The 11,049-nt window shown below is 40.1% G+C and overlaps 1 protein-coding gene across 13 annotated transcripts in view; it reads right to left on the reverse strand.

The window, feature by feature from the left end:
• The window catches only part of NUP98 (nucleoporin 98 and 96 precursor), a gene marked incomplete at its 3' end in the record, with an annotated part of 103,690 nt that overhangs the window by 88,789 nt on the left and 3,852 nt on the right, over positions 1–11,049 (reverse strand). For all 13 annotated transcript variants that reach the window (XM_082626781.1, XM_082626782.1, XM_082626772.1 and 10 more), the window contains one exon: positions 781–875. In XM_082626781.1, the coding sequence (XP_082482907.1) occupies positions 781–856 (76 nt within the window). In that variant the 5' untranslated portion in view covers positions 857–875. The remainder of the gene's footprint in view (positions 1–780; positions 876–11,049) is intronic.

The following is an 11,049-nucleotide window of genomic DNA, read 5'->3' on the forward strand; positions in this document are numbered from 1 at the left end:
ATTTTATTTTATTTTTTTGGCCACGCAGCATGAGGGATCTTAGTTCCTCGACCAGGGATCCAACCCGGGCCCCTTGCGGTGGAAGCAGGGCATCTTAACCACTGGAATGCCAGGGATGTCCCTCAATAATTGCATTTTATTTTTTAAAAGATTTATTTATTTATTTTTGGTTGTGTTGGGTCTTAGTTGCAGCACGCGGGATCATCGCTGCAGCTCGTGGACTCTTCACTGTGGCAAATGGGCTTCTCTCTAGTTGTGGCGTGCAGGTTCCAGAGCATGTGGGCTCTGTAGCTTGTGGCACACAGCCTCTCTAGTTGAGGCGTGCAAGCTCAGTAGTCGTGGCACGCGGGCTTAGCTGCCCCGCGGCATGTGGGATCTTTGTTCCCTGATCAGGGACTGAACCCGTGTACCCTGCAGTGTAAGGCGGATTCTTTACCACTGGGCCACCAGGGAAGTCCCAATAATTGCATTTTAGACTTCAATATTTAAAAAAGGATTTCCTGGTCTGAATATTAGTAACAAAATTATAAATTTCTGCCAAAAGAGCCAATTAATAACAATACTTTAAATACCTTCTACTGATGATCAGAAAACCATGAAAACTCAGAACTTATTTCTCTTTTTTTAGAAAATTTTAACAAGATCATATCCTGGTCATTTTTCAAAGTTATTATAAAGACCAAAGCATAAATTAATTCCTATCTAAAACTACTGGAGTGGATTTATTCTTAATAATAGCTTAAGATTTTTCTCCCTCATTTGTTATTTTTTAAAACTTACTCTGCCCAAATGTTGAAGCTGTGCCAAAGCCACCGGTGCCACCCCCAAAGGGTGTTCCAAATGACTTATTAAACATCTTCAAAATCTTCAGAAAGCTGGAAATAAGAAAAAAATTATCACTTTTTAAAGACCACAGAATGCAATGGAATTTTTTCCAGAAAAATGTATCATTCTACAAGTTTAGTTAGGCCTATTCAAACTATAGCATAACATTCACTCTCATTCAATATCCTAAAACTCTATGTGATAAAACAGACTTCGTAAAATTGAGCTGAATTGAATTAGTATCATAATGTGAAGTTAAACTTCATATCCCATCAACAACCATCCCTTTAAAACAATGTTTTTCGACCTTTTTTAAAAACCTAAGCCTCCCTTTAATAAAGATTTCAGGTCTACTATACCAGATTTTGGTATGTCCCACGTAGTAAGTTATGTAGAATACCCATTAAAAATTACAAGGATATTCTCTTATCCCAACCACCTGAGAAGCTAAAATTTTTGTCAGGCTTTAGTTTCAACAGTTTCCATTGTAAAGTTTTTCCCCCATTTGTTTGTATATAAAATGATGTAATATTGTTCTTCAAACTATACACATCTCCTCCTCCCACCTCTAAATCCCAGAGATTCTGGTGCCCTGACATTCTTTTTGAGATTACTTCTTAACACTACTCTGTATGGTCCCCTGCTTATCTATCTTCTACTTCTCCTGGGAATATTACAGAAAACCTTTGGTCAAAACCCCCACTGCATATGAATGAGTCCTCTCCAGTATCCAAACTACACATCCAGTCACACTTAATGAATCGGATCAAAGTTCCAACAAGTACAAAAATGAAGTTTGATTTCCCCCACCTAGATCTGAATGAAAACAAGGTAAAGGTATAGTTAACTAAAAAAGTAAACACTTTCCCCCTCTATAAATTTTCCTTAAACTTAGGACATCTGCTACCACTTACCTGCCAGCAGACAAGAAAATAATGAGTAAACTACTTTAAATATGAAAACTCAGAAAACAGTCAATCATGCTTGTTTGGATTTTAGAACAGGCATGATGGCTTTTTTATTATTTATACATAATGAAGTAGTTTTTTTCTTCTAGTAAAATCATATGCCTCATTCATGTAATAGAATTAAACGTATCAATAACATGTTGAGGTGTGCCTCACCCACAATGTTCCAGTGTCCCATTAGCACTTTGGTATTCTAACATCCAAAACATTTTGTGCAACGTTGGGAAAAAGGTGAAATAAGAAATGCTTTTTATAGAAAGCAACATTCTGCCCCGTGTTCCCCTAGAAAAAAAATTCCAGCACTTAGTTCTTTATCCTAACATCCAGGAATTTAATAACTCCTTCAATTAAACAAAGCTCACTGAAACCAGTGGTTCAAGAGGGCCACATCAGAATTATATGGCAAACTTTTCAAAGTACAAGCCTCTAGGTCCAATTCCAGAAGTCAGAAACCAAAATGTCCAGGATTGGGATGTAGACATTTGCATTTTGAAAGGCTCCTCAAGTGACTCTAATGCATTCCCTTCGAACTGGAGGCTATACTTCAGGTAATCATCATTTCTCTTTCAGTAATGAGACCTGCTTGAAGTTTCCTGCCTTCCCAATTTATCAGGTGTCACAAAGTGACAGACTGGACCTTTACCATATTAACTGGTGACTCTCCCTTCCAGGGGAAATATTCTTGGAAGTACTATTGTTTTGCTTTTCAACAGTTCATTCAGAATTGACAGTTATGCTAGGGGTAAGATGTCTGGACCAACTCATTTTGATTGTACTCTCTCTCACACTGCAGTCTTGGGTCACAGCCCCTACTAAATCCACTTTATCTGCTGACTAAATTTTTTGACCTGTCACCAGTAAGGTAAAAACTGAGTTGTAATATTGTTATCATGCTAAATCTGCCATTTGTTTTCTTATTCGACCCCACAAATAGCAATCTATTCGTGTAAATCTGACATCTTCCATACAGCTGGCATGTCAGGATTCAAAAGCCTAGTTAATAGTTTTTCTCTATGAAATTTGTCCTCATATAGAAGATTTTAGTGTTAATTAGGGTTTCAGTGGCACTAGGTTCTACAGACCAAATCCACAACTTCTAACAACCAAAATTTGATTTTAAATAGTCTTATCCTAACATAAAAACCTAGTATCACACATATATTCCACAAAGGATTTTAAGTAGTAATAAAATATCCTGAGAAACACTTCACAGTTTACAAGCCCTTATATATTATCTCAACAACCCTAAAAGGATGGTATTATGCATCACCAGCTGTATTTTACAGTTGAGGAAACAGGATCAGGTGTTCAGCAAGCGTCCCCAAGGTCAAAGAAGTGATAAGTGGTAGATCCCCAGTTTAACCTCTGACTTCCCATGGACACCTTCAATCCTAGGATGGAAGATACTAAGAAACAAGCAAGAACATGTGCCGTATATTAAGGAAATTCACCTTTCCAGACCCAAGAACAAGGACAATACAGGGACCAAATCCAATTTAGACTCCTGGGAAAAAAGCTTCTCACTCAAGCTCAGCCTATCTTTTTGGTTCTGGCAAGGATGAGCCTGGTTTAGCCTCAAGCCTGATCACACTGGGATTCTAAGTGTTTTCTTAAAAAACTATCACCATGGAAGCAAACCAAGATTTTGGAAACAGCCTCATTATTTTTATCATGATCGTTAGAAATTAAAGAATGGCTAATACATTAAACCCTTTGCTCTTCAAACAAATCAATTTCCTGAATATGCTACGACATGTCAGTGACTCATGAAAAATGCCCCACCCCTGCCCTTACCAAACAAGGTACTAATTCATTCTTCAAAACCTAGTTCAAATGACATCTCCTCTATAAGCCTTCTCGAACTCCCTTTAGCAATTAGTCATTCCTTTGGGCTTCCATGGCACATTATGATTTGTTTACACATATCTACCTTGACTCTAGAGTGGACCAGTGATAACACCAACTACACAGATCTCCCTTTGGGACTCAAGGATTTGTTGTCCCAGCTGCTGAGAAGTACTACCAAAAGATTGCCCTCAACTGTCGGCCCTCTTCAGAACTGCCCCTGCTGAGAGCTGCCTCACCCAAGGTCAGATCATCTCCGGAGGATAGACCATATCCAAAAGCCAGGCGCCTTTGCTCCACCTTAGGGTAACTCTGAAGGGTGATCCTAGCTTCATACTCTCCATGGATTGGCTGAGGCCTTCATTAAGATACTATCACAATTCAATGTCTTCCTCAGCTCATTTCTGCTTCATTCTCTCCCACAGGTGGTGATCCGAAGCTCACTCTCTAATAAAACTCATGCAGGATTATCTCCAAGTCAGTGTCTGCTTCCCAACGAAGTCAACCTCTCAACCTCCCCCGACGATCCCCTCAATACGTAATGAACTCTTCTAAGGTAGGAATAGTACCATTTGTTTACTATCCCAAAACCTAATAATGGGTCTGAAACACAGATGTACTCGTTTTCTAAATTAATGATAACCATCATGAATGTGCCTTTAAAACACAGTCTAAATGATCAAGTTACTTTATTTTTTTAAAAAAATATTTATTTATTTGGCTGCACCGGCTCTTAGTTGCAGCATGCGGGATCTAGTTCTTTGACCAGGGATCGAACCGGGGGCCCCCTGCACTGGGAGTGTGGAGTCTTAACTGCTGGACCACCAAGGAAGTCCCATGAACAAGTTACTTTAGAAATACCTTCTAACTTAAAATTATGCTAGATTAATTCTCACAACAAAAGGAAGCCATGAAAGCAAAGATTCTTGATAGAATTTATCATTTAATTCAGAAGTTGCTAAAGGGAAGAGATCACAAAATGGCTGGATACAACCAGCAGACACTTCTTTGGCCTGTTATATATACATACACACATACATACACACATACACACACACGGTATATTATACACATACATATGTATTTTGAAATGTTTATGTGTATGTATATATATATATATAGAGAGAGAGAGTCTATATTATACACATACATATGTATTTTGAAATGTTTATGTGTATGTATATATATATATATAGAGAGAGAGAGTCAATCTAGCTGATAACATTTAAAATAGGGATATGTCAGAAAAATGATTAAGCAGACTAGGACTATAATCAATTCATGGCAGTAAGAGTCTGGAGCTTAGTAAGAACTGTCTCTTTTGGTCATAGCCATACTCTAATGTGCCACAATACCCACCCAGTATCATTCATCTCCATCAGCTGCCTGGCCCCAACAGGTTTTGAGTTTGTAACTTCTGATATAATCAGAGAAAGAACCCACACATTAAGAACTCAAGGAGCATGTAAGTGCCAAGAAATAAGAAGTCAAAATTAGGTAGGAAAATGGGCGAGAACTGTGAGGAAAAATTCCTGATGATTTAGAATGCGAACTAGGCCTTAAGGGATTAGAAAGAGAAGAGAGGGAAAGCATAAGAAAGGTACACAGGTAAGAATGGTTTGTGTACCTCTCCTATCTGGCCTTGTATCTCAACACCAAGCCCAGTTTCCCTCATATGATAAACATATAATAAATGTACTTAACAGTTTATTATGTAGTGATGTCATTAACATTAAATTACCCAGTTAAAGGAGTGAATCAGAGCATTCTGCTAAGTATGTACCCAGAATATGGTGTATCAAGAGTAAGACACCAACAGAACATTTGAACAGTTACCCTATGAGAATTATTTCAAGTAAAAGATGTTTAATGAAAAAAAGGAAGTTGAAAAAGATGTATTTGGCAGATTCTTTCTGTAAAATAGAAAAGGTAATACACTGTTATTTATGGATACATATATACATAGTAAAAGTAAAAGAGGGAGACTAGTTAGTAAAATAGCTGAAGGTGGTTGCCTCTGGGGAGAGGAAGGGAAATGAGCCATGGGGCAGAGATTCAGAGGACCCAAACTTTTCTGTAATGCTTACTTCCTCTATTAACAATAACAAGAGATCTAGAGGATGCAGATATTTGCACTAACTCTCTATTTCCATTAAAAAATCTATTCAAAAAAGAGAAAGAAGTAATCCTAGAGACTGAAATGTGTGGAACTTCTAAATTCATTCAAGTTTAAAGGAATAGCACATATTCAAGTCTTCATCCTTTCAAATACATTAACCTGGCCCAAACTGAAACCTTCCTAGAGTAAATAATACTAGCTAACATTGAGTTCCTACTGTGTCCCAAGGGCTGTTCTAGGTGCTTTTTAAAAAAAATTTTATTCATTTATCTTTGGCTGCGTTGGGTCTTCGTTGCTGTGTGCGGGCTTTCTCTAGCTGTGGCGAGCAGGGGCTACTCTTCGTTGCGGTGCACAGGCTTCTCACTGCAGTGGCTTCTCTTGTTGCAGAGCACAGGCTCTAGGCATGTGGACTCAGTACTTGGGGCTCGCAGGCTCTAGAGTGCAGGCTCAGTAGTTGTGCGCATGGGCTTAGTTGCTCCGCGGCATGTGGGATCTTCCCGGACCAGGGTTGAACCCCTGCCCCCTGCATTTGCAGGCAGATTCTTTTTTTTTAATTAATTAATTAATTAATTTTTGCTGTGTTGGGTCTTCATTTCTGTGCGAGGGCTTTCTCTAGTTGTGGCAAGCGGGGGCCACTCTTCATCGCGGTGCGCGGGCCTCTCACTGTCGCGGCCTCTCTTGTTGCGGAACACAGGCTCCAGACGCGCAGGCTCAGTAGTTGTGGCTCACGGGCCTAGTTGCTCCGCGGCATGTGGGATCTTCCCAGACCAGGGCTCGAACCCGTGTCCCCTGCATCGGCAGGCAGATCCACAACCACTGTGCCACCAGGGAAGCCCTCTTTTTTTTTCTTTTTTAAACTAACATCTTTATTGGAGTATAACTGCTTTACAATGGTGTGTTAGTTTCTACTGTATAACAAAGTGAATCAGCTATACATACACATATATCCCCATATCTCCTCCCTCTTGCGTCTCCCTCCCTCCCACTCTCCCTATCCCACCCCTCTAGGTGGACACAGAGCACCAAGCTGATATCCCTGTGCTATGCAGCTGCTTCCCACTAGCTATCTATTTTACATTTGGTAGTGTATATATGTTCATGCCACTCTCTCACTTCGTCCCAGCTTACCCTTCCCCCTCCCAGTGTCCTCAAGTTCATTCTCTATGTCTGCGTCTTTATTCTGGCAGGCGGATTCTTAATCACTGCGCCACCAGGGAAGTCCTAAGTGCTTTTTAATGCATTCTCTTATAAACCTCCCAAAAATCCAATGAGGTAGTTATTCTTATCCCTATTTTACAAATGGGGAAATTGAGACAGAAATAACTTGCCCAAGATCACAAAGTTATTATTTACTCCAGAAGCTATGCTCCTAGAGTCTAGAGTCCAGTCCTCCTTAAGAAAGAACACTGACAACTAAAGGGAAATGACTTTACATTCATTACAAATAGGGAACCTATAAGACCAAAATTTGGCAGTATTGATCCAGCACTATCAGGAGAAAGAGACACTTCTCTGGCAAACATGGGAGTTCTAGTCACCAGGAAGGTAGTCTCTCTTATGGACTAACAATTTATACGATGAACTTTCCTACAAAGATTAACCACTTCCTCTATGGATGGACTGACTTACACTCGTTGCAATTTTTTTTTGGTATAAGACATATTTAGAGGGACGTCCCTGGTGGCGCAGTAGTTAAGAATCCACCTGCCAATGCAGGGGACACGGGTTCGAGCCCTGGTCTGGGAAGATCCCGCATGCCACGGAGCAACTAAGCCCGTGCACCACAACTACTGAGCCTGTGCACCACAAACAACTACTGAAGCCCACACGCCTAGAGCCCGTGCTCTGCAACAATGAGAAGCCCGTGCACCTTAACGAAGAGTAGCCCCGGCTCCCTGCAACTAGAGAAAGCCCAGGCACAGCAACAAAGACCCAATGCAGCCCAAAAAAAGTGTCTTTCAACCATTTCAATGTATTCAATTTCCCCTTAAAATTAAAAAAAGACATATTTAGAAAGAAAAAATAAAAATGAAATAGTGCTATACAGAAAGAGACAATGTCCTTAAATTGACTGTTCTCTATGCTCAATCTTCTAATTAATAATTCAGACTGTCAGATATAAGACAGAGGTAGCCTTAATAACAGGTTAACAGTAGCCCAGTATTCTCCCACTGTCTCAACTAAAGCTCAATAAACTGATGTCCAATTTTCGTGAGCTTTGTGAACTCTGGGCATAATGACAAAACTGCTTTCTTCCAGAAAAGTGGTGGACAGGCCCTGAAACATGGTAACACCCAGTCAACTGCCAACTTTAAGTGCTATCTGAATGACTAAGCAAGCTTGCTGCTCTCTGACAACAGAAAGTTACACAAATGGGAAGTAATTTTTTCTTTCCACTTCACTGAGTTCCTTTGTATCAAACTCAGTGAAGAGCAAAAACACTAAATATCTGTTAGACAAATTGACTAGTATAGTACTTTCCAGTTTACAAAGTACTTTTTCATATAGTCTCCCATCTAATCTTCACAAAAGTACTTAAAAAGACAGGAAATATAATCACAGATAAACTGAATAGAAAAATACTAATTTTTGCCTTGGATGAGAGAGGAGGGATGGGAGTTGGGGAGAATTCCAGGTAAAAGAGATTGGCCTACTTTTTTTTTTTTTTTTTTGCTGTACGCAGGCCTCTCACTGTTGTGGCCTCTCCTGTTGCGGAGCACAGGCTCCGGACGCGCAGGCTCAGCGGCCATGGCTCACGGGCCCAGCCGCTCCGGGGCATGTGGGATCCTCCCGGACCGGTGCACGAACCCACATCCCCTGCATCGGCAGGCGGACTCTCAACCACTGCGCCACCAGGGAAGCCCTGGCCTAATCTTAATCACCTAATAATATAGCCCAGCAAAACTATCCACTTGTTTTACAGTATCCTTCCTATGATTGATCCCCAGATCAAGCCATTCCCCTTGTTAGAACATTCATTTTTCTCTCTAAATACTATGTTCCCTTTTCTTTCTAAAAATTGCTACTCAGGCCTCACCTGCTTCACATGACTGTCCCAGATTAGACCCTTCAGACTCTTATCAGTATAAAAATACTTCCCCTTCCCCTCCCCCTCCCCCTTTCCAACCCCTATTACGTAAACTAATGCCTCCCAGCTGTTTTTAGTTATGCAATATATTTGCTGTTAGACCTGCCACTTGAGTGTATGAGTTGTTTGCTGCCTTGGTAAAAAGCATCTTGATTTTACTTTATTTCCCCCATTCGTGTGTAAAATTAACTTGAAATAATCCACAGTGTCTAATACAGCTCCTTCCTCATAGTGCTGAGTAGCATTTTTTCATCCCCTTAACATAACACTCATTTTACAAACTGAAGTAGTGAAGAATACATTAGCTTTAGAGACAAATCTATATTAAAAACTCTCCGCCACTTAGTATGTTTGCAGTTCTCTGTAAATCTAAAATTAATTCAAAATAAAAAGGTAAAAGAGGAATAAAAAACCGCTGCTACTTGCTACTGTGTAATTGTAGTTAAGTCATGATATTCAACCTCAGATCTCAATTTCTGTTGATACATCTGAACAATAGGGATTATACAGCCTACACCAAAGGACTGTTAGGAGGACAAAGTTGCCTCAAACTAGAGTTCCTCAAAAGCAGGTTTGTGTTTAGTTTTACAATTTTTTTTTTTTTTTTTTTTTGCGGTATGCGGGCCTCTCACTGTTGTGGCCTCTCCCGTTGCGGAGCACAGGCTCCGGATGCGCAGGCCCAGCGGCCATGGCTCACGGGCCCAGCCGCTCCGCGGCATATGGGATCCTCCCAGACCGGGGCACGAACCCGTATCCCCTGCATCGGCAGGCGGACTCTCAACCACTGCGCCACCAGGGAGGCCCCTACAATATTTTTAATTAGAAAAATGTAATAATTTCCCCCCACTCTAAACCTTGATTGATCAATGCCTAGCTAGAACTCCATACATAATATGACTTATTTCCCAATACTTCAGTGTCATCTACTGACCACTTAACACAACTGTAAAGCACCACTGCAAACAATGAAAACAATTACCTCCCCACACAATATACTGAGTCACTCTGGATCATTCATTCACTTCTGCTCATTTCACATCTCTAGCCTCATTCCCAACTACTCACCTTTTTAATTTACAAAACCATTTGCCTATTTCTTAAGAAGCTTATTCCAGCAAGAAGGGTTCGGTGGGCAGATACTAGTAATCTTTGTGTAAAAGAAGCACATGGAAGTCTAAACAAAGGTGTGATGATGAGTGACTCCAACACGTACTGAAGGAGGATGAACTGTTCCCTTCCTGAACAGATTAATTCAGGCATTCGATTATTTTCCCCTTGATCAGTGGTTTTCAAATAGTTAGCTATGGAACCCAGTCCATAAAACAGACATAAGCTCAAAAGCTGCCCTGGCTGAAGTAAAGAGGGGTGGGGGCACAGTAGAACCCCATCAGCTGACCCTTTCAAAGAAGCTTACAGCTGTATGAACCAGTGTGAAAAATCACTGCCCTAGATTAGTGGTTCTCAAAGTGTGGTCCAAAGGCTCCTAGAAGTCCCCAAGACCTTGTTTGAGGGCCCAAGAAGTCAAAACTATTTTCATAATAATCCTAAGACATTATTTGTCTTTTTAAAAAAAAAACTGTGCTGACCTCTACACCTAGAACCTGAGCATGAAACAAGACAATGGCCCCAAATTGTATAGTCACTGGATTCTTCACTGCCACCCAATTATAGCACACACAAAAATCCACTTTCACTTAAATGTCCTTGATGGAGCAGTAAAAATTATTGATTGTATTAACGCTCGACATTTCAGTTCACATCTTTTCAATACTCTGTGTGATTATTTTGGGGGACGAAGTGGGAAGTACTCAAAAGCACTTCTACATATTGAAAATAGAATGGCTGTCCCAAGGAAAAACACTTGGGTGATTACTGTTGAGTAGAAAGCTGAACCAACTGTTTTTTTAAATGGAACACCATTTTTATTACAAAGAATAAATGACAAACTATGGTTACTTAGATTTGAAGAGAAAATTGGAATCTTGAAAACTTGTGTACACCACTATGAGCTTGTCAACTTCCCAATTCTTAAAAGATTTATCTGATGAAATGGGTGGAAATATTAGCAACTGTAAATCTGTCAACATTTGGAAGAGCTGCGTAACTCAGTACACCAATGATTCCTAATAACCAATATATAATGTCATAAAGTCATGCACAGGTAAACAAACACCCATTCAAAGTGCAAGACAGACCAATGAATT

This window comes from Mesoplodon mirus (genome assembly GCF_964341445.2).
Source record: "Mesoplodon mirus genome assembly, chromosome: 7".
Lineage (NCBI taxonomy): Eukaryota > Metazoa > Chordata > Mammalia > Artiodactyla > Ziphiidae > Mesoplodon > Mesoplodon mirus.